The sequence below is a fragment of the Mauremys reevesii genome, linkage group 20, assembly GCF_016161935.1.
Source record: "Mauremys reevesii isolate NIE-2019 linkage group 20, ASM1616193v1, whole genome shotgun sequence".
Taxonomy (NCBI): Eukaryota; Metazoa; Chordata; order Testudines; family Geoemydidae; genus Mauremys; species Mauremys reevesii.
In genome coordinates, this window is record NC_052642.1 from 5,640,254 (window position 1) to 5,664,105 (window position 23,852).

The following is a 23,852-nucleotide window of genomic DNA, read 5'->3' on the forward strand; positions in this document are numbered from 1 at the left end:
ATGCCTGTCTTCTGTGATTGGCACCTCTTCAACCGCCACTCACTGATAATTCCCCCTCATCAGTCCCGTTTCCACGACAGGCCACCAGCATGGGTCATGTCTGTACGAGGAAGCTGCTGAAATTCTCCCACCATGAGTCTAGCGCTGATGCAAGCTCTCCCAGGGCTAGCAGGGAGGGGAGCACTAGCCTTTGTTGCCTGCTGGTGTTCCAGACAGTGCTGACACCAGTGCTGGCAGGCAATAGCTCGGCCACCGTTGCTAACACGGGCAGCACTGCACTGCTGACAGATCACTGGCGGAAGATTTCAGAACATCCTTAGCGTAGAAGCGCCCTGACTTGGAGAGCAGAGCTTCATTAGAGCCACTCATCAGCGGGTCAGGGAGGCTGAAATTTGCCCGTGGAGAAGGCCTACACACCCCTTAAATCACAGCTAAGCCCTCAAAATAGGGTCGTGCATAGGCCTTGTGCCTGTTGTGACAGATGCTATTTTGCCAGTGTTCAGGGATTGAAACAGTTGTCATGCAATCCCCGGGCGATGCTCTGGAACTGCTTCCCACAAAGCCAGTCAGGACTCTGGGGAGCCTCCTCTCCCTTGGAGCAGCCTGTCTGCAGGGCAAGAAGCTCCCACGGCTTCACCTCCTGGGTCTCTCCTTGGAGCATTCAGCATCCTCTGCCCCTCCGTGCGCTTCCCACAGCAAGTCCGCCCAGGCAGGGTCCTGGGGAAGCCACCAGGTCCTGCCCCCCCACTTCGCAGTCAGACGTGACTCTCAGCCAGCCAGTAAAACAGAGGTTTATTAGATGACAGGAACATGGTCTAAAACAGAGCTTGTAGGTACAGAGAACGAGACCCCTCAGGTGGGTCCATTCTGGGGCCCAGGAAGCCAGACAACCATGTCTGCCCTCACTCCTCGTCCCCAGTCAGCTCCAAACTCAAACCCCCTCCAGCCCGTCCTTTCTGGCCTTTGTCTCTTTCCTGGGCCAGGAGGTCACCTGATCTCTTTGTTGATCTTTAGCCATTCCCTTGCAGGGGGGAAGGGCCCCAGCCATTTGTTGCCAGGAGACAGAGTGTTGGCCATTTATGCACGCTGGAGACTTAAGAAATGCATAGGGGAAACTGAGGCACCCACACAGTATTCAGAGGAAACATTCAGAACAGTCCCACTTCGTCACACCAGGGACCCCAGAACAGTGCTCGGCAGGAAATGGTTTTCTCATCCCACCAAAAAAAAAAAAAAAGATTTGAACATTTTTCCCCATCCCAAATGGAGACAAAAAGTCAAAAATCTTCAAAATTTTTACGACCTTAAAATCTTTGGGGTGGGTGGGGGATCAGTTTGGGTCAATTGAAATATTTTACTTCAATAATTTTGAAACTTTTCCTTTCGACCTTCCTTCCCCACCCCCACTATAATGAGCTGAAATTGCCAAACAAAAAGCTTTCAAACTGGGAAACCAAAACTTTGCATTTCAAAAATGTTGCAATGGGACAGTTCGACAGCTTCAAAACTTTGTTTTCCAACATTGGTTTGAGCCAGGAGCTTCTTGGAAACCGACCCTCTCTCACCAACAGCTTTGGCTTTAGCGAATCAGCAGTTCCTGAGGAAAAAACATTTTGTCAAAAAATTCCCCACCAGCTCAACTCCAGAGCTAGCACCATGAGCTGCCGCAGCACGAGCTAAAGAGCCGGGCTCTGTACCGGGGGCTGTAGGACCCGGGTCGTCCGTGGTGGATTGGGCAAGACACACACTGACCGGTGGGTTACATTGGCCCTCTGCAAAGGAGTCAATTTCAGGCCAAGGAAGTGAGCCTCTCCCAGCAGCTCTTGTGGTCACATTGTGTGTATGAGCGCGTGTGTGTGAGACAGATTCTGTTACTCTCCCTCATGCTTTTCTCTGCTACCTGGAGTTCTGGATGCTTGTTCCTCAAGGTGGTCTTCACCCTCCCTAGGACTCAGTTACTTTCATGTAGGGGCAGTAGTGAGTTAAAAGCTGCAGGGCAGTGATCTGCGAATAGGGATGCTAATTGGATAGCAGGTGAAGCACCAGTAGGAAACCCGGGGACCGGGGGAGCACTTGGGTTCTGGCTGATGAAGGCACAAGAAAAGCTGAGCTCTCTAATCAGACAGACAAGTTGAGTTTTTCTCTCTGTGCCGTCCTCTTTGGCCCTGCTCACACTACCATGCTAGCAGTGGCAGCTGTTGATAGCCGAGGTCCGGCAGTTGTGTGGATCGGCCGTAAGTTTTAACTCTATAATATGGATCTTGCTGAGGATGTGTGTTAAAACATGATGGTACCATGATCTCCTTGTGCGCACAGGACCGAGCTGTGTTACAGCCCTGGGATTTATACATTCGCTGGTGTGGATGGACCCATCGTCCCTGTAGGGAGAACGGCAGGCTCTGGTTATTGCAGATCTCACAGCTAAATAGACAATTCTCATCCATAGAAGATGAAATGCTACTGTAAGTGCTTGTCTCTGGACCGGCCACATGCACTGGCCTGATGGGACCAGGCTGTCTCCTGTGGCCAATGGGGCCTGATTCACAAACTACTATCCTTGCTTTTCTCCTCTACGCTCTGCCGTCACCAAACTCTGTCCTCACCCAGTGAAGGACTTGGCCTAACACCCCAGCTCTCAGTTCCTACCTTAGGAGCGCTGTCCTTTCATAGAGGTGCCTTTTGGCTCCTTGCTATATGCCTGTGTTGCTGATTTCACCAGTCCGCTAAGCTTCTTGGCTATGGACTTCCCAGGCATTTGCCAGGAGATGACGCTGGGACCCCGGTGTGCCTACCAAACAGGAAGCAGAATGCAGGGCACCAGATAGCTGGCCATGGGCACCTGAGAGCTGAAGGCATTCATCAATAACCAGGCTGATGAAGAGGATGGTTCTTTTTCCTCCCCCCTGGGAGGCTCCAGCACCTGCAGGAAGAGGCAATTGTTTACACAGCTGTTTCCTGCCAGGTGATCCCCCAATAAAACATCCTACACACTGCCGCTGTCATGGCACAGTGCAGCCAGTGGGCTGAGCCACTCTCCTCTGACCTCAGCCCAAGACCTCCAGGGATTCTCCCCGGCCACCCACATGCTTGGTGACATTTCTCCTAAGCGCATGGCCCTCTGATCTCAGGGGGACGCTACCAAAGCAGTCAATGAGGTGCTCATTAATCTGAAGCCACCCCTCCAATCCCACTGACCGGCGGAAGGAAGAAGGCACGTACTCTGTCTATTCCACCGCTCGCCCTCCAGAACCTCCTGTCTGCTGCACAGGTGCTAGTGGGTCTGTGCTCCTCTGCCAGTCATTTCCAGCTCCCCCTCTCCCCTGTCCTTGTCAGTGGCAGCAGCATGAATGGACCTGATTCACGGCCTTCAACAGGGTTCTGCTTCAAGCTAGAAACTTAATGTTTGGAAGATCACCGCACTCCCCAAAGAAATTTTTGCCCTGGATGGGGTGGATTTTTCAAGCCTTGCTTGTTTCACTGGTCTTGGGTCTTGCAACACTGAAAGGCCTGCGAGGTGCTCAGCATCTCGCTGGTCCCACACAACCGCAACCCGTGCTAGAAGTGCAGGAAAGACATTTCTAAACAGGCAACTTCCGACCTTTTATATTTGCTCGTATATTTTTCTAGTTGCCTAGCAGGCTGCAATGCCTTCAGCTCCCTGGTTGGATTAGAATCACCCTGACTGGCGGTAGGTATCCTGATGCCATGGATCTGGTCTCAGGGGAGCAGGTGAGTTCCAGGGATATTAACACAGCAGGTGTCTGGAAGCTCATCCATTTGCTGGAAGAACTCCAGGTCTAGCTGCAGGTGCTTGGATGCCACAAAGCTGGGTTTCTGGCTGAAAGATTTGCTCCAGAGCTGGCAGCAGATGGCTGGATAGCATGAAGCCAGCCATTTAAGTTAGTGACTTAATCTGAAGACATTTTAGTACTATGCTGAGAGTCAAATACTGGTTTTGCAATCTGGACTCGGTGGGAATGCAGCAGTGTCAAACCCAAGCGTATAAAAAATTATGGATCAGGGCCAAAAAATTCATGCGATTGGCATGAAAATCGTGAGATTTTAAAAAATAATAAATATGGAGATCTTTGTGTTTGCCTTCTGGTGTTTGAGCCTCTACGGTGCACTTGCTTCATGTCTTTCAGCTTTTCTTTGCCATCACAAGGACTAGACACTTAAATTTCTTCTGACCTTTTTCTATAAAAGACATGGCTCCAGGAGAACACCATGAATTGTGAAAGTTGGCAACACCAGAACATGAATACTTCCCCAGACACTTGCTTTCCTTCCCCGTAACAAAGGCTTGCCGGATTACAGTGCCTAGTTTGGATCATTTGCTCAAAACCTCCAGAGAGAGAGAGAAAGAGAGAGAGAGAGAGAGAGATAATGGACATTTTATGGGCCATAGATTTAGCCTCACGTGTTCTGGCTGCATCAGTGGAACCCCACCCCCAAGAGCAAGTGCGCAAGGAGTTTGTGACTTGACACAGAATTGAGCCCTGCCAGCCACCACCACATTGGGGAAGGAGGTCCGAGTGGCCCAAGAATCTCAAATATTCCCGCAGGCTCAGGAATGCTGCGTGCCTGACATACCGTGAGAAGCAAGGTCGCGGAGGAGAAAAGACCCATTGTAAAACGGGCTCTGAGACAGGGCTGCCTCGTGGCTTGCCGTATTGCATGAAGTAGGAGCTCCATCACACCCAGCCCAAGGAGCTAAGATGGGAGGATCTCAGCATAGACAACTGGGGCAGTGCTAATTAGCAGGTGCCCTGTGTATATTTCTTCGACCCTGTCCCACAAGGGAGGTCAGGGGAAGCAGCTCCTTTTATTTTCCCTACTACTTCTTGGACTTCGTTGGAGAATCCTCTTCCTTCCATCTCATGTGATTCACTTACTGCTCAGGATCAACCCTACAACAACAAACCAGCCTGCTGCTTTTGCGTAGCCCTACAATAACAAATCCACGCGTGCTGCCCTGCACTCCAACAATAACAAACCAGTCCGCACGCAGCCCAGCGCTTCTGAGCAACCCTACGATAACAAACCAGGGCGTGTAGCCCAGCACTCTTGCATAACCATACAACAACAAATCATTACATGCAGTGGAGAAAAAAATATTTCAGCTCAGGAAGAGATTTCCATTTTAAGATCCAGGAAGTTATTGTGACACAGTAGAAAAATGGGATTTAACATATTCTGACCAAACAGCTCAGCTGTGTCTTTTGTGGCTCATCCTGCACTGCCGGAAACCCCGCTTTCATCAGAGTCACATACTCTGAATTAGAGCCCCCCCAGATCCCCCAGCAATCCCCAGCAATCCCTTAATTCCTCAGCAACTGTTCAGGGCTTGTTCTTGAGCTGATTTTACAAGCAAGGATGTGTATAGCTGCAAACGACGTGCTGCCATGAGAACAATCCCAGAATGCACAAAGCCTGACGACTGACCATTGCACCATGGGATGCCTTCCCAGAAAGCGGTCTGGTCTGTACTGGGACCGGTCCTATTCAACATATTCATAAATGATCTGGAAAAAGGGTAAACAGTGAGGTGGCAAAATTTGCAGATGATACAAAACTACTCAAGGTAGCCAAGTCCCAGGCAGACTGCAAAGAGCTACAAAAGGATCTCACAAAACTGAGTGACTGGCAACAAAATGGCAGATGAAATTCAATGCTGATAAGTGCAAAGTAATGCACATTGGAAAACATAATCCCAACTATACATATAAAATGATGGGGTCTAAATTAGCTGTTACCACGCAAGAAAGAGATCTGGGAGTCACTGTGGATAGTTCTCTGAAAATATTCACTCAGTGTGCAGCGGCAGTCAAAAAAGTTAACAATGTTGGGAATCATTAAGAAAGGGGTAGATAATAAAACAGAAAATGTCATATTGCCTCTATATAAATCCATGATATGCCTGCATCTTGAATACTGTGTGCAGATGTGGTTGCCCCATCTCAAAAAAGATATATTGGAATTGGAAAAGGTTCAGAAAAGGGCAACAAAAATGATTAGGGGTATGGAACGGCTTCCGTATGAGGAGAGATTAATAAGACCGAGACTTTTCAGCTTGGAAAAGAGATGACTACAGGGGGGATATGACAGAGGTCTAGAAAATCATGACTGGTGTGGAGAAAATAAATAAGGAAGTGTTATTTACTCCGTCTCATAACACAAGAACTAGGGGTCACCAAATGAACTTAATAGGCAGCAGGTTTAAAACAAACAAAAGGAAGTATTTCTTCACACAACGCATAGTCAACTTGTGGAACTCCTTGACAGAGGATGTTGTGAAGGCCAAGACTATAACAGGGTTTAAAAAAGAAGTAGATAAATTCATGGAGGATCGGTCCATCAATGGCTATTAGCCAGGATGGGCAGGGATGGCGTCCCTAGCGTCTTGTTTGCAAGAAGCTGGGAATGGGTGACAGGGGACAGATCACTTGATGATCACCTGTTCTGTTCACTCCCTCTGGGGCACCTGGCATTGGCCACTGTCGGAAGACAGGATACTGGGCTAGATGGACCTTTGGTCTGACCCAGTGTGGCCGTTCTTATGGTTATCTGGAAAAGCACAGTGCTTTGTGGATGCCTGATTCACAGGGAAGTGCCTTAAACCAGCATCACCAAAGCACATGGCGGCACCCTTTGGCTGTGGTTATTCTGCTTTAGTTATATTGGAAGAACATGCTCTGAAACATTTTCCCCATGTAGAGAAGATCTTATATAGCTCAGCAGCCTTTTAGCTCAGCAGCTAGCGAGATCCCATTCGGCCTTGAGCCTGGATGTTTATCTAGCGCCATCTTGCTCGAATTCCAACACCCTGAAGTGCTCCCTGGCGAAGGAATGGGTCCAGGCTGTAAAAGCAAGTGACAGGTGAGCAACAGCGAGCTCTACTCATTGGGCCTCCTGCGTTAACGCAATTGGAGCCCATCTATGGAAAAGGATAAGCACGTTTCTCACTAGACAGTGGGGCCTGCATGGAGGTGAATGGCAGAGCCCGAGCACAGGGTCATAGATACAATCACAGACCTAGTGCTAGGGAAAAACCCCTTCACGAACGACCCCCCCCTTCTCCAAGTGTCAGCCTGTATAGAAGCGGTTAAGAGCCTGGCAGTGCCTTGCGTTTGTACAGCGCCTTGCACAAGGAGTTTGTGGTCCATGATGGAGGCTCCAGGTGCTAAGATAATACAAATAAATCATCAGAACCCCTGAAACATACAGCAAGGGGCAGGCTCACCTCTGATCGGGGCTGCAGTCAGCACCCTTTACCATCAACATCTTGCCTCCTGCCACGCGAAGCACCTCCCACGACCGGAGAAGAGGCCGCATTGTTTAGTCGTTAGCGCAGGGCTTGGGTTTTGGTTCTACTCCCGGTTCTGCCACAGACTTGCTGCGTGGCCTTGGTCAGGTCCCCTTACCTTTGGGTGCTCCTGTTTCCCCGTTTGTAGAATGCGCCTAGCGATACCCACCTACCTCATGGGATTGGGGTGTGTTGTCGGGTTCAGTCACTTAGATGTATCGGGTGCTCTGCGACGGGGAGTGTAACTATTAGCAGACTATAGTTCAAGCCTTGGCCTAATTCCAACACTGCGTGAGATCCTCTTTGTCCTTCATCAAATGAGGCACGTCTGTGCCGCCTCCAGGAACATGCCCGTTCATTAGCAATTCCACGTCTGATTTCCCTGAAGTCTGGGGAGCTGCCGTCCTTTCTGATTAACAGGCTTGGCCTTTCTTCCCAGCCTCTTATCTGAAGACGAAATTCCTTCCCAGCCCTTTCACAGACCTGTGATTGTTCTGTCCCTTCCCCCTATCTATCTCCCCCACTGCCCCTGCACCCTGGGAGCTGGTGGAGGTTGGGCTAGGGGGCCAGATCCCTCTGCGGGGTAAGTTGTTTGAGGGCTGCAAAGTTGGAGCAGGAATGAACTCGGCCCGTCCTGCCCTCCGCACGTATTGCGACACCTTCCGCACTGTTCTGCGCTTTATATGGCCAACAGACCTGAATGTCAATAGGCAGCAAACAAAAAACACCCCTGGCATGTTACAACGAGAAGAAAAACAAACAGGGCAAATGCCCCTTTGTCTCTTCAGAAAGGGGGAGGAGCGACTCCTCAGCCAGAGCTGGTGTGGGCTAGGAAGTGGTCAATGTCGTGTCTCACCGGCTCATCCCCAAACAGAACCGGCATCACCCGTGCTCTGCTGCTATGGATGGCCATGAGTTAATCCTCCATGCTCCTCATTTCAGCTCTGGAGGAAAACGAAATTAACAAATCCCAATGCCGGAAGAAATCCTTGCTAATCAGGGGCCTGCTCGCATCCCAAGGCAGGCCCAGGCCCTTAGGTAGTATAATGCCCTTCATACACACTGGAGCCCTAAATGCTTTGCAGAGTTAAACCAGCTCTTCATTGCAGGGACTGGGGTTTAGTACAGGGAAGAGGCAGCTGAGCAGGCAGTGGCCAGGGCGAAAAAGAGCCCTTGGGAAATCTGCATGTGCTGTTGTTGTGCCAGTTGCAATTTGAACAATCAAAGCTGTTTTGGACAGGTGCAGGTGAAAAGCTTCTGACAGGTGCCCGCAACAATCAGATCAGAAGGAAACTTTTCCCTGGCCCTGGAAAATAACCCACTTAGTGCCTTTATTGTGACACTGAATTTCACTACTTTGGTCCAAAACAGTATGTCTCCAGGATTCCACTAACAAAGCCAGACCACTCCACTCCCTTGCTGGCAGCTAAACTGTTAAAATAAACTCAGCAATGCCAACCACAAACATTCAAAAGAAACCAACAACCCAGACACCTCCCCCCAAAAAATCTTGAGAATGGCTTAAAAAAATCACGAGATTCCTTTTATTTGTATTCTGGGTTTTGAGTCTTTTAGAGTTCACTGCGGTCACATTCCCAAGCTTTTTCTCTGCAGCAAGGAAGGCTCGAAACTTGCAGTTGTTTTAAATGAAAGCTGAATTTCTCACAAAAATCACGTGCCTCCAGGAGCAGGGGGCTTTAAGAAAAACCAGCAGCTGTCGTGAGAGCTGGCAATATTGTGAGCTAAGAGTGAGATGCCCAGAGCTGCCTAAGGGGTTGGATACCCAGATCCCATTCATTGCAATATCCCTCTGACTGAGAGAGTAGAGTCATCGTTAGTTAGCAGGGTTCGCAACAGAGGACCTACCTGAGGTATCGTCTTGTTCCCTACGCTTCAGCAGAGGGCTCAAGCTGGCATGAGAAATGTGAAGGGGCGGCTGGTACAGCCAGGGCTGGCTTTACGCAGATTCCCCCGATTCCCTGGAATTGGGCCCCACGCCGAAGAGGGCCCCGCGCCTAAGGGGGTCCCGCTCCGGGGGTCTTTGGCGGCATTTTGGCGGTGGGGAGACCGCTTTGGGGGGTCTCTGGTGGCATTTCGGTGGGGGGGGGTCCTTCGGTGCCGCGGAAGACCCAGAGTGGACACTCCGCCACCAAAGTCTTATTGGAAACCGAGGGGGCGGGCGGGCACAAGCCTGCTCACTTCTAAAGGCCCCTCCCTCAGCCTAGCAGGAGGGACCACTGGACCCAGGGACCAAATGAATGCGGGGGACAACAAATGAGAAAAACAGGGACTGAGGCGAAGGTCATAGGTTCAAAACGAGGGCTCCGGATGGGGACACCGAGCGGAGAACCCCGGACAGCGCCCGTGCTTCTCAAAGGTGTCGAGGGAGCCAGCGGATGCCACCCAGTGGAACTCTGCCTGGATGGGTGAAACTAGGGAGGAACGGGAATAGGCCCCACAGTCGCAGAGCCCCCCTCGTCCAGCATCCTCCTCCTGCTAGTGTAGATGGAGAGTTTGGCCAGGGCCAGGAGGAAGTTGACAAGAAGGTCTCATGACTTCGTGGGGAGTGCAAAAAGGAACAGGTGCAGGGAAACGTGCAGCCAGAACCTCAACAAGAGGTTCTGGAGGAGCTGGAATAGGGGCTGCAACCTGGCGCATTCAGGGTAGGCGTGCGCCAGGTTCTCCCTCATGCCGCAAAAGGGGCAGGCCTCGGGTAGGGGGGGGAAACCGCGCCAGGTACACGCCTGTGCTCACGGCTCCGTGAAGGAGCCGCCAACCGATGTCCCCGGCGGGCCGTGGGACCAGGTGGAATAAAGGCTGCCCCACCGGGGCTCCTCACCCTCTTCAGGTGGAAGACAGTCCCGCCATTTGGTGTCGGGGCGGGATGCGAGGGCGAGGAAACACAGTGTGGGGAGCACGAGCGTGTACAGTTGGTCCCTAGGCGTGGTTTGGAACCGGACCGGCTGCAAGGTGTGCAGCCGGCTCGGGGTGTGGGAACGGGGAGGCTGGGGGCGATCACGCAACAGGGGCCGAATAAAAATGTCTGGAGGGCCCGGGGTGAGCGGGGAGCGCCTCTCGCAGGGCCCGCTGCAGGAAGACGAGAGAAACGGGTGACAAGGCGGCCTCCGCCTCCTGGAGTCCGCACAGGGGAGTCGAAAGGATGGAGACCGAGCACATGGGGATCCACCCAGTCCCCCGTCGTAGTCTAGGAGGTCTCCGAACCTAGTGGTGCCGCCGAAGCCCCGGACCGCCGCCGAGTATCCCTATCGGGCCCTGCGGGTCATAAAGCCGGCCCTGGGTACAGCATTGTCTGCAACGCTAGAGGACTCTGGAAATTGCTCTTCTACCAGAGTCAAACCAGCCCAATTTGGTGGTCTTCTGGGCATGCTGTGGTTTGATAAGCTCTGGAGAGAGGGCCAAGGAACTGGGATTTGGTGGTCTTCTGGGCATGCTGTGGTTTGATAAGCTCTGGAGAAAGGGCCAAGGAACTGGGATTTGGCTTTTATATGGGAAAGGCTGCCTAACCCTACATTGTTATAAAATCCTTTAATTCCTGCCCAGGAGTGCCCTCTGCTGGATCAAACCAGGATGCCAGGCAAACCCAGAGCTGCTTAAATCAACAAAACTGGAGAGCCACAAACTGCAAGCGAAAGCTGGAGAGGCTGGAAGCCAGGTCACCTCCAAAGAGGGTGTGAGCCAGGACAGCCGCTGGTGAGGAGGCAGCTTTAGACAAGGATTGAAACGCTTTTGATGGCAGACTCCAGCAGAACATGTGTCCCCCTCTACCTCCTCTGAGATATTCAATCCCCCTCCCGGGGGCTTAGGAGTTGAGAGTCCAAAGTGTTCTTGAAAGAAAACAGGGCAACATCTCTGCAGGCCCCTCTCCCAGTACAGGAACAAACCCTGCGGTGCAACTTCTGCAGCGTGGGCAGGATGCAAGCGTAGGGTGACCATTCCGTTTCTTGATTTCCTGGGCTACCAGGCCAGCTCCCGCTTAGGCATCCAGAAGTGACACATCTCCAAGAAGATGGAGAGAATGTCATCAATACAACCCCCAGAGACCAGGCAGAGAGATTCCCTAGCTGAGCCATCTGCGTGATGTGGCCCCACCACTGAGCACCACATCCTAGCGTTACTTGGGAAATCAATACCCAATCACTGAATCAGCCAGGAGCCAGAGATGGAGCAGACCTATTATGTTCCATGTAATCCAAACCTCCCTCAACCCGCGCCATTATGTCTATTTTCCCAGTCTAGATTTTGGTTTCCAGGAGCATAAATTTCACCAGTGCCCTTAGGAGATGATGCTTCTTTTCGGATGCTCCCAGCTAATTCAGAAGCACAAGCTGATGCCATTTCAAAGGGTTTTAATAGGCATGTACAGTGTTTTGTGTTTACATAGGATACTCTCACAGCTATGCAGGCGACCTTCTCCACTAAGCAAACGGATGCCAGTCTAAACTGCTGTAATTTACAACTTTTTCCGGATCTCGCAGCGAGTTACACTAGCTTACGCTAACCCCTGAATTTGGCCCGGAGAATTATCAGAGTTGTTCTCATGTGTCACCCAATGAACACGGAAAGATTGGAGCTGCTGGAAAAATGGAAGAAAAAAAAATCACCAATCATTCGGAAATTCTGTTCTGTTTCGCAGGTTCAACATGGGCCCATTTATCCGATCAACGGTCTAGTGAAAAACCCAGTTTGGGGTAAACGAAAAATGTCAATAGCGGTTTTGATAAAAATTCCCATTAAAAATATTGTGAAAAACAACATGAAAAAAACAAACCAAAAAGATATGGAAAAAGTCAACGGGGTTTTATTTTGTAAGGTCTCCCTCTCCCAAAACATTTCATTTTACGGGAAAAACGTTGGCATTTTTGGACCATAAAGCCCCTTGAAATATTTTTAAAGTTTCTATTGTCTGGACCCTGGCACGTCAGGGTGGTAGTTCTGGGATTATCCAACCTCGCCAGGCTAAAGGGCCAGTCTCCTCCTGTTTGCAAGTGGAGATGTCTTTGAACTGAGAAGCTGGTCTTGTCTCCTCTAGAGCTCTGTAAAATACCCATTTTAGCCCTTCTGTTTAGGGGGGTCATTGATTAAACCACTGAAGAACACTCTGGCCGGAGAGATCTGCCCACTGTTCACCTCAAGGTCGGGACTATCCCTGCTCGCCTGCGGCAGTCATTGGGATGGCTCCTGAGATGGGAGTTCAAGTAGATCATTGACAAGAGGTATCTGGGTGAAGGACCGACGTGGGAAGCGAAACATGTATCTGAATAAAAACCCTCCTGATAAAGAGCAGGGCAGGAGATGGGGATCAACCGCCATCTTTTCGATGCCACGTTCAGGGCCGGATTGTGCCCTTGTCATCAAGGCGTGGAGGGGGGTGGAAGGCACAGCATGGCCCCTGGTTACGTCTGAGCGTGTGGGAGATCAGAAGAGAGTCTGACTGGAATTCCTGCCCCAGCAGCCAATCCACGGCAGCTGGGCGGCCCACTTCCCCGTCGCCACCACCTGCAACTTGGCCTGGTCGAACTTCCAGTACTGGTCCTCCCTGAAGAAGTACACGAAGCCATCCTGCTGTGTCAGGGCGCCATCCACCCCGGCCGGGACCCCGTTCCAGTCCCTCAGGCTCCGGGGGTAGTAGGGCTCCACCTGCAGGGACTCTTCGCTCACCACGTAGTACTTGGGGCCCTTGAAGAGCACCAGGTGGCGGAGCTGCTGGAAGTAGAGGGCCGCGTCGGGGTGGCGAGGAAGGTTGCTGGTGCTGCACTTCTGGGGGAATCCCGCCTCCAGGGCGGAGCCTTTATATCGCCAGCATCGGCCGCCTGGGGAGAAGCCAGAGACAAAGCTGGTTAGGATCGCTGAGGGAGGAGGCTGTGTAGGGGCCAGGACACACGGCAGGGAAGTCAAGAGCCGTGATCTATCAACAGCATTTTGACAATGGGAGCCTGTTGCTCAAAGGTGTGTAGTTAATAAATAATAGACAGCCCATTTCATCAGCAGATCTCAAAGCGCTTTTCAAAACGGCGCAGCACCATTCCTGCCATTTTACAGATGGGGAAACCGAGGCACAGAAAGGCAACGTGATTTGCTCACGGTCACCCAGCAGGCCAGTAGCAGAGCTGGGACTAGAACCCAGATCTCCGAAGCCCCCGTCCAGTGCTCCAGGCACTAGGCCACATGGGCAGGTCAAACAGGCATTTGGAGGAGGACAGATGATGTTGTGGTTCAAATGTAACACTGCGCCCCAAGTGGGCTTCCGGCAGGAGGGGCCTCTGGATCTAAAAGCAGGAGCCTTTCCTGCTGAGCTAAATGACCAAAGGCTGCATGCAGCAGGCTCGTCTGTGGCCCAGCACCACGCTGCGGGGGGTCCCACGCCCTGGGCTGGGATTCAGATCTGGGGCCGGCTCCCCCGTGGTGAACTGCACAGAACCCAGATAATCTGCCTCGAAAGGACGAACACCTTGTGGGTGGGTGCCCACATCCAGCACTGCCCACCTTAGCTTGCAAACAGCTACGAGAGGCCAGACCTGCCCTCATTCACCTCCGTGGGCACGGACCCTGAATCCTAATGCCTGCATTTGGTAGCGGACTAGTTCCGCGGACACACCCAGCCGCTCTGAGATCACGGGCAGAGCTGGGGAAGATGCTTTCCACGGGAATATTATTAGTTCCCGTAGCCAGCTGCTGCCGAGCCCCTGTGTCCTGGGACCATCAATCTATACACGCCCCCCAGTGCTGGGCACACATGCCGGCTGCACCGTTGATGGCTGTCAATCAAATGAAAACAAACGAGGGGCGGGAGGAACCAAGGGCATGGCTACAAGAGGCTGACTCAAAGGGAGGAAGGAGGTGGACGTCGATTTCTTAATGACAAACAACCAGCAGGTGTCAGTGCTGTCCAGTTTATGACAGGCTGCCCAGTCCTTCATCAGAATCCCTGAGCGGTTCCCAGGGGAAGAGGGATACTTACAGCCCAACTAATGTCCCCTTCACAGATGAATCGAGGCACAACAGAGGATCCTAAGGGGCTAATGTGGAATGCAAAGACGCCTAGATGCGCTCAGGAAACCTGTGATCAAACCCAGCTCTGGGCTCACAAGGGAGAACGCACCTGCTTAGGATACCCTACCCAAGGTGACCAGCACCGTAATACCTGAGCGCCTCATAATTTATTTCATGCATTTCTCCTCCCAACACTCTGGTGAGGCAGGGCAGGGCTGTTATCTCCATGGTACAGCTGGGGAACTGAGGTGCAGAGAGGCTAAGTGACTTGCCCAAGGTCCCTCGGGAAGTCTGTAGCAGAGCAGAGAATTGAATCTAGGTCTCTCAAGTCTGAGGCTACAAACACCTGTCTTATCCCCATTATATTCACTCAGTGTCACTTGCCAGACACACAGCAGATAGGGCAGCCATCCTGACAGGCCAACCAGCTCAATAAACTCTAGGTCTTCCACTCCCATCGCCCCACCCCTGAACAGAAGAGGGCAGAGAGGCTGGCTGAAGGGGCTGGCAATGGGATACAGGGCCATTCACCTCTTCCTGGGCGCGGCCCGAAACCCATGTGAGAAGAGCCTGTTTCTGACCAGGATTTATGGAGCGGTTTGTGCTACCCAGCAGATAGAGGAGTGCAAAGTCCCTCTCCCAAAGGGCAGGCCGCCTAAATGAGGCAGGCACTAATGGATGAATGCAGCGGAACTGGCCTCCTTAGAGATGGACTGAATGGGCTGTTGGCTAATCTCCTCTCTCAGCCACTGTGAGGAGATCCCTCCAGGGCAGGGGTGAGGCAAGATCACCCTGCTCTTCCTGTTCCTGCTGCCAGAGGCCCCAGGCCTGCCATGTTGTGCAAAAACCAACACAATACACAACCAGCTGGGCACTTGCTATTCCCATTGCTTCCCGTAGGGGCCGCTGGTGCGCAGCAGCTCAATGCCGAACCAATCATTCCGGAGCAAACCCAAGGAAATCAGGGATGGTCGGACTGATGCAACCAGCGGTGAGTGCACTGACCAGCCCTTCCTGGGATCCTCTACCCAGAGTGAACCCTCCATTGCCACTTAGTGCACCTCCGGCTAATGAGCCCCGAGCGGTGCCGTGCACTGAAATCCTGGGGACTCCGGAGATCAACTGTCTACTACAGACCCGTTACCGTAGTGCCCGAGCGCCCCACAATCTCTAATGCGTTTCCCCTCCCCACACCTCTGTGAGGTCGGGCCGGGCCGGGCTGTTAGCCTCATGGTACAGATAAGGATCTGAGGCACAGAAAGGTTAAGTGATTTGTCCCGGGTCATGAAAGAAATCTGTGGCAGGGCAGGAATTGAACCCAGCTCTTCCACCACCCGCTCTAACCGCTAGACCATCCTTCCTTGCCAGGGTGCTCACGCACAGGGAGAACCTCCCGCACAACCCTTGTAGCCAGGGCCTGCCTGCAAAGCGCTATCGGCTGCCAGCGGCTGGGGTGTTCTCGTTATTCATGTGTATGATGGTTGGGGCTCCTTGTGCTCAGCACGGTACAGCTACGTCGGCAGACAGAGGTGGGGTCCTGATCCCTCCCTGGCGGTTACGGCAATGCAAATAAAACAGTAAGAACCGCAGCAACTGCAACCGCAGGCTGATTTCCCATTGTCCCATCCCATCAGCCTCAGCGCCGGCCGGCTGGGCACTCGGTTACTGGACTATGGGTTACGGCAAGGGAAGAAAAACAAAAACTCTTTTCAAAGAGCCTGCCCCGCTCCCAGGCTCTTTCTGATCCTAGCCCTGCAAGGAGGGGAGGGAGGGAAGAGGGACTGCTGGGCTCCACCCTGCAGAAGGAACAAAGCCCCCATTCTGAACAGCCTCCAAGCTATTACAATTACAAGCCAATGTCACACTGACATCCGTTCTCCTTTGCAGCAGAGTGCCTGGGCCTGCACTAATGACCCTGAGCTGCCCCTTTAAATGTCCAGTAAGTCAGCCTGCTGCAGCAGTTCACAGTCAGATGGGGAACTACATCGTCTTAGCCACTGGGGTCCCTAACACCACGGCCAGAGCCCCTGTAACACTCGGGGCTCAGAGCTCTGCACTGGCCTCTTGCTAATGAACAACGCTTAGTGCTTGCCAAGTGCTTTCCACCCCTACATCTCAAAGAGTTTCACAAAAGAGGGTGAGTGTCATTCTCCCCATTTTACAGATGGAGAAACTGAGGCGCAACAAAGCAAAGGGGACTTGCCCAAGGTCAGCGGCGAAGGCAAGAACAGAACCCAGTCTAGAGCTCAGTGCACCAGGCCATGCTCTGGACAGACAGACAGATCAAGGACACAGCCACAAGGGGGAGATTTTTGCTCCTCCTCCTCTGGGTCTGGCTACCTTTGAAGAAGTAGAATTTCCCGTCTGCCTCCGACACAGCAGCCGCGTCAATGCCAACTGGGAGCTCTGCCCATCGGGTCCGGAGCAGCTGCGGGTCGGTGGCGTTGCCTCCCTTCGTCACAACCCAGTAGTGGAGGCCTTTGAAGATGTAAAGGTTGTGATCTGCATCTGTGCAGAAGAGGGAACCGAGTTAGAGGGAGTGTGGCCTTGTGAACCTGAGCGGGGGGGTCCTATCTCTGCAAGCCAACGGGCCCCGCTTTGTGCCCCACCCAGAGCAGAAAGCAGCATGTGCAAAGCCACTACAGCAAAGGCCTCTCTCCTGCCCCTCCCACGTATCTGCCTCTTCTCCCAGAGATCCACACTCAGGCTCCTCACTCACCCTGGGGAAGCTCATCTTCTCCAGGGCCAGCCCATCCCCATATGTGCCAGCTCCACCTCTCTGCCCTGACGTCTCCACCTGGGTGCCCTGCAGGCACCTTGAACATGCCATGGCAAACCCACCACTTCCTCCCAAGCCCTCTGCTCCCCGTCCGTTCACAACCCCACCTGCCCATCTCCTCACCATGAGGCCATCTCCGACTCACCTCTCCTCTCCCTGCATTCAGGCTCTGAGCAAGCCCTGCCGGCTCCTCTGCTAAGTCATTCTAACCCCCATCCCTACCCAACAGCACCGACCCTTCGGTCCTCTCTCCCCCTGATCCCTGCAGCCACCCTCCCCTCCATGGCCCCCAGCTTCTCCTCTCAATCCATAGACACTGCTATTGTGGAAGGCGTCTTCCTCTCCTGTCGCTCCATCTAGGCTACTCCCCTTCCTCGCCTGCCTTTCACCAACAGAAGTCAGCCCAATAAATGATACCACCTCACCCACCTCGTCTCTCTCCTCCTGCGTCAAGTTCGTTCTTCTGGCCCTCAGCGTCAAGGCTCTGCATCACTGAGATAATTTCCTACTACATCCTCTCTGCCGTCCCCCTGTACTCCTCCCTCATGCCTCCTCGCACCTTCTTCCTCGCTACCACGTGCACTTAGGTACCCCACTGAGGGGCGTGCTGCAGGGCTACCCCTCTGTGCCTGATCTGCAGAGGATCGGAGTCCGTCACAGTCCCACCCTTGGCTCCTGCTTTTAGTTCTGGAGGTCCCCGGTTCGACCCTTGGTGTGTCGGCTAACACAACAGCCCTCCCACTTGGCACGTCTCTCTCTTTCCCTGCACAACGCTCCTCAGGACACACATGTGCTACGTCCTCAACCCTTTCAATGGGACCCTAGACTTGATCCCCCCAGGGGGTTACTAACACTGCCGCCGCCAGCACCAGCTGGAGGGGAAACGGGCCAGTGGGTTGAATAAGTCTGTCTTTTCCATCTCGAACGTCTACAACAAGGGAGGGCGGGCTGGACGGAGCAGCAGGGAGAGGGCTCCAGCTGCGTGTCGGCGTCCGGGAGACTCACCGATGGTGATAGCATCGAAGAAGGACTGGCAGTAATAAGAGCCGAGGCTCCCCTGCAGCTGATCGTCGTCTGGAAAATCAGGGCTCCAGTCCTGGAAATGAGCAAATAACTTCCCAGGAAGCCGCACAGCTGAGCCCTTGGAAGGCTTTCCTGCGATGGAAAGGGAAACCATGAGATGTGTAGAGTGGCCGCACAGGGGATGCTTCCATAAAAACAGCCATATTGGGTCAGACCAAAGGTCCGTCCAGGCCTGTATCCTGTCTTCCGACAGTGGCCAATGCCAGGTGCTTCAGAGGGAACGAACAGGACAGGTCATCAAGTGATCCATCCCCTGTCGCCCATTCCCAGCTTCTGGCAAACAGAGGCTAGGGACACCATCCCTGCCCATCCTGGCTAATAGCCATGGATGGACCTATCCTCCATGAATTTATCTAGTTCTTTTTTGAACTCTGTTATGGTTTTGGCCTTCACAACATCCTCTGGCAAAGAGTTCCCCCAGGGCTTCGGCAAACCCAGGAAAAGGGGTGGTCTTCAGATGCACTTAGACATCACACAAGCCTTTTATCTGGATGTGAGGTTACGAACAAGGAACTAGAGCTGGGTAAACCTTGTCAGCTGAAACCTTTTTTTTGGCAAAAGATGCAGATTTGACTATCCCAAAACAGTTTGGAAATTCACGTCAATTTCATTTAATTGTTTAAAAACAAAATCCACAAATCCTGAAACATTTCAATTTTCCAGTTTGAAGAAATTAATTGTTCCAAAATTTCCTTTAACTTTGTTTTCTTTTTTTTTAAAAACGATCACAAATGTTTTCAAGTGGTCAAAATCTAAATGAAACTTTTCAATGTTGCTGAAACAATTTTTTTGTTACTTTTAAATTCACCTGAAATTCTGACAGTTTTTGTTTTTGATCAGACGAGGATTCCCAGCCCCCACCCATCCCTGACTTTTCAGAATTGCCGGAGAACCAGAAGATCCATCATTCACCCGGTTCTAGCTGAAACAAGAGGGTGTAACAGAGAGCGAGTCTGGTGCAAGATCTGAGGCCTGAACCAGAGGCTGTGAACCAAAGTCAGGCCCTGTATTAAACCAGATGCTCACAAGTTCATTGTGCAGTACGTGAACTTGGAAAAGTTGTTGTTAGTTTACTAGGCACTAGATATTTACATCAAGATATTCCAGCTGGTACAGATACACCCCAGTCTAGTACAAGAGAAGTTGCTTTGACAAAACAATGAATAGGGATGTTTTGTCCAAGATAGAAGGAACAAGAGGCAGTAAGAAATAGATGTCATGAAACACGTCAGGTGGTATGTAAGTTGTTTATCTCAGTCTATAGACGTCAGGGTACCTTGTCTTAACCCTTTGTCCAGCCTAGGGGGCAGTAGAAAGTCCCGCTGCTGAGTGAGCCGGTCCATTGTAATGGGCATACATGTGTTAGTGTACCTGCAGAATCTAAGGGGTGCTAGTACCATACTTCATTGAAAATAAACCTGGCCGAGCGCCTTCACCACCAAACCGCGTCCGTGGTCTTTCTGGGTAGCACTATCGATGCCTGCGGGGTCAGCTACCCGTGCAGAGCTTGGGGCGGCACATGGAGAGGACACACACGCAAGCCAAAAGATGACAGAGGGGATCCAGGAGATCCAGGCTCACCGTACAGGTTCTGGACAGCAAGGATGTCATCCCAGCTCAGCACAAAGTCCTTGCCCAGCTTCTTATAATAGGGAGACATCAGGGCGCTCCTGACGGGCGAGTGCTCCAGCCCCAGCGTGTGCCCGATCTCGTGCGCTACCACCACAAAGAGGTTGCGACCCTTGCCGCTGTGCAGGGACCATCGCTCGTCGCTGTCGAAGTGCGCCTCCCCACGGCGGGGGAAGAACGCGTGCGCCAGGGCGCCCCCTGGTGGAAAGAGAGGAGCGGAGGCGGTTACAACTGACACAAAGGTCACATGCATGTGCCGAGCCTGTTCTACAATTGGCGAGGGATGTCTGGGCACAAAAGGATGCAGTCCGTGGTGGCACTAGGAATACACAGACAATATCAATCATCCTATTTAACATGGACTCTTTAACATGTATATTAGTACGGGCTCTGCTGGTAAACTTTCTGGGTTGTGGAAATAACACAATTAGTATTTTTAGGGGGTGGGCGAGGTGTAAGGGGGACAAAAATTTTCCTGTTTGAGGCCCTCCAGTGGGCTAACACCACCTCTGGATACAGTGGCAGCTAGTGAGAGAACACTGGTGGGAGACTGACAGCCCCAAAGGTAGAAGCCCTGTAGCTATTCCCAGATCAGGGAGCGTATTAGGCAGGGAAAATTTGCTTTCTCGTTGATGGGGAGAAGCAATTCACACCAAACCTCCTGTTCTGTCCTTGACCTCTCCACTGAGTCTGCCAGGAAGAGCCAATTGTGGGTTTGGGAAATGGAAATCAGCCCAAGAGGATCTGGCATCCAATCCCAGTTAACGTGACATTTTGGTTACAGCTGGATTTGAACCACTCACCTTTGGGTAAATCCTCAACGGCTCCCTTTCACTAGCTAGTCATTTCCTTTCATGCGCCCTGAACATTCCCGGGGGGGAATCACTACAAAACCTAATCTACTCCCGCTGATCCTCACATCTTCATGTCACCTGTTTGAAATGGGCCACCTTGATTACATTGGCCTCATTAGCACTACAAACGGGATTTCCACCCCTTCTTGTCAACTGTTGAGAACAGCCCACTCCCACCTTCACTGAATTGGCTCATTAGCACTGACTCCCCACTTGGTGAGGCAACTCCCATCTTTTCGTGTGCTGTGTATTTATACCTGCTCCTGTATTTTCCACTCCATGCACCTGATGAAGTGGGTTTTAGCCCATGAAAGCTTATGCCCAAATACATTTGTTAGTCTCTAGGGTGCCACAAGGCCTCCTCGTTGGTTTTGCAGATACAGACTAACACGGCTGCAGGGCCGGCTTTATGACCCACAGGGCCCAATTAGAATACTCGGTGGTGGGGCGTCCTCTCCGGGTTTTCCGTGGCACAGAAGGACCCTCGCCGCCGAAGACCCCCGGAGTAGACCCCCTGCTGCCAAAATGCTGCTGAAGACCCTCCGGGAAATCGGGTGAATCGGCTTAAAGCCGGCCCTGCATGGCTGTTAGTCTGAAACCTGTGGAATCTAAGGCACCAAGAAGTGATGTCTGTATCAGAGTCGTTACGGGTCTGACAGCATTTAAATCGAATCCCTTATTTGAAGGCATAATAAAAAAAAAAGGGGGGCTCAGCCCGAAAGCAGCTGTTCTTTTAAAACCAAATTCATTGGTCATTTGGATAGTTTGAATTAATTGTCCCAAAAATACATTTTTAAAATGTGAATTAAAACCAGGCCTTAAAAAAAAAAAAGGCTGATGGTTGGATATTGTGGACTAATCTCTTTAGCAATAGTGAGATTAAAATGATTTTTGTTATTCACTTCTAAATACAGGCCATTTTATCTGTAGAGTGTGTAGTTCCATTGAAATTGAGATGAAGATCTTTATCACATGGGTTAATCACTTGGGCGTGGGAGCAGGCATGCTGCAGTCACTCCCAACGAGCTATTCTGCTGCATTGGCTGAAGGCTACGGGGATTGAAATGTCCCCAGAGCAGAATGGCTTAACAAGGGATGTGATGGACTTGGGAGGAAATAGCCCAAGCTGTGAAAAGTCTGTGGTCCCGGATTTGTATGGAAGTCCACAGTACAGTTTAATAACTGACATCGCAAATTCATCACACAAGAACATAAGAACAGTCATAGTAGGTCAGACCAATGGCCCATCTAGCCCAGTATTCTGGCTCTGAGAGAGGCCGGTGTCAGATGCTTAAAGCAGTTGGAGGTTTAGGGACACCCAGAGCATGGGGTTGCATCCCTGACCATCTTGGCTAATAGCCATTCGTGGACCTATCCTCCAGGAATTTAGCTAATCCTTTTTTGAATCCTGTTATACTTTTGGCCTTCACAACATACCCTGGCAAGGAGTTCCACGGGTTGATGGTGCGTTGTGTGAAGAAGTACTTCCTTGTGTTTGTTTTAAACATGCTGCCTAATAAGAACAAATTCTAAGGAATCACAAATTCCTTAAAGCCAGGACATTAGGAATAAATATCTGCGGCTAACCTCAGGTTTCAAAGGCGTGGAATTTGTAGCCATCACCCCAAAAATGAGAGGCCCACACCTTACCACTAACCAGCTTTGGAGAAGAAATAAAAAGTAGGGCACAGATCCATGCCTGGTGCATATTAACCTAGATCCGTCAAAGTCAAGGGAGCTACGTTGATTTACACCATTTGAGGATCTGTCCCAAGTCCTTGAGAGCCTGCGTCCATGAAAGATCTCACGGCATGCTTTGCAGGACAAGTGTTGTTCAGTACTTAGACAGGAGTGAGACAAAAGCACTTGCGTAGTTAGTCCCAGTGTCCAGCTAAATAACTATTACATTCTCCCGCCCTAAATCCCTGTCTCCGTTTCCACTGGACAGCATGACCCCCATTCTGCTCTCACTCCTGTGTAAACCAGGAGGAACTCCATCCAAGCCAGTGGAGCTTGCACCAGAGTGAGATCAGAGACACAGAATCATAAATGCAGGGCTGGAAGGGACCTCAACGAGCGATCAAATCCAGGCCCCTGTGCTGACAAGCTCTGACAGGTGTTTGTGCAACCTCCAGTGATGGGGATTCCACAACCTTCCATGGAAGCCTGTTCCAGAGCTAAACTCCCCTTAGTTAGAAGATTTCTCCTAATAGCTAACCCAAGTCTCCCTTGCTGCAGATCAAGCCCATAACTTCGTGTCCTGCCTCCAGTAGACATTGAATCATAGAGCCAGAGGGTTAGGAGGAACCGCAAGGGTCAGCTAGTCTAACCTTCTGCCAGATGCAGGATTTGTTGTGACTAAACCATTCAAGACAGATGGCTCCAGCCTCTCTCGGTGTAGGAACTTCCATGATTTCCCTAGGCCGTTTGTTCCATTGTGCTACGAAGAACTATTGATCACGGTTCTGTTTATAACAGCCCTTAACATATCTGAAGACTGTTATCAGGTCAATCTTTTCTCAAGACTAAACATGCCCAGTTTTTTTAGCCTTTGCTCACAGGTCAGGTTTTCTAAACCTTTGATCATGTTTGTCGGTCTCCTCTGGACCCTTTCCAATTTGTCCCCATCTATCGTGAAGTGCGGCACCCAGAATTGGACCCAGGCTCTGAGGCCTCACCAGTGCCAAGCAGAGAAGAACAATGACACACACCCCCACAGCCCAGAATGATATGTGTCAGGCCCATCCTTCTCCTTCAGCCATCACACGCTAGTCCTGGCCAGCGACACTGAGCCGATCTGCTCATGGGGGAGGCACTGGAGGATCACAAGCCTCTTCCCCTTCCCACCCCTCCCTCCCTCACTTGCTGCCTGGTAAGAGCCCTCGGTGTAAAAGAGAAGCTTACGATGAGGGAGCGATTAGCACCTGGCCCATCGAAGGCGTTGCTGAGTCCATCGTTGTGGTCGCCGTGGAAGAAAGCCAGGCGGATGTCAGCTGGGCTGTCCAGCACCTCCCAGAACACCAAGGATGAGACGTTGCTCCAGAGATCGAAAGCTGCTTTCACCGCCAGCCGCACCTGGTGCTGGGGCAGATACCAAGGCCAGTTCACGATCCGGTAGGTTAGGTGCCGCTTGTACCACTTTCCACCTGCAAGAGGGAGGGTTTTCTTTTATGTCTCCATCGTGCTTCCC

General features: G+C 51.7%; 1 protein-coding gene across 2 annotated transcripts in view; it reads right to left on the bottom strand.

Moving 5' to 3' along the window:
* Positions 1 to 11,676: 11,676 nt before the first annotated feature.
* Positions 11,677 to 23,852, bottom strand: part of MMP28 (matrix metallopeptidase 28) — a 42,297-nt gene continuing 30,121 nt past the window's right edge. The window contains exons 4-8 of one of the 2 annotated variants that reach the window (XM_039507335.1): positions 23,587 to 23,808; positions 19,761 to 20,006; positions 18,102 to 18,251; positions 16,658 to 16,825; positions 11,677 to 13,137 (exon numbers count right to left, since the gene is read on the bottom strand). In XM_039507335.1, the coding sequence (XP_039363269.1) occupies positions 12,743 to 13,137; positions 16,658 to 16,825; positions 18,102 to 18,251; positions 19,761 to 20,006; positions 23,587 to 23,808 (1,181 nt within the window). In that variant the 3' untranslated portion in view covers positions 11,677 to 12,742. The remainder of the gene's footprint in view (positions 13,138 to 16,657; positions 16,826 to 18,101; positions 18,252 to 19,760; positions 20,007 to 23,586; positions 23,809 to 23,852) is intronic. The other variant, XM_039507336.1, reaches the window with a different exon arrangement.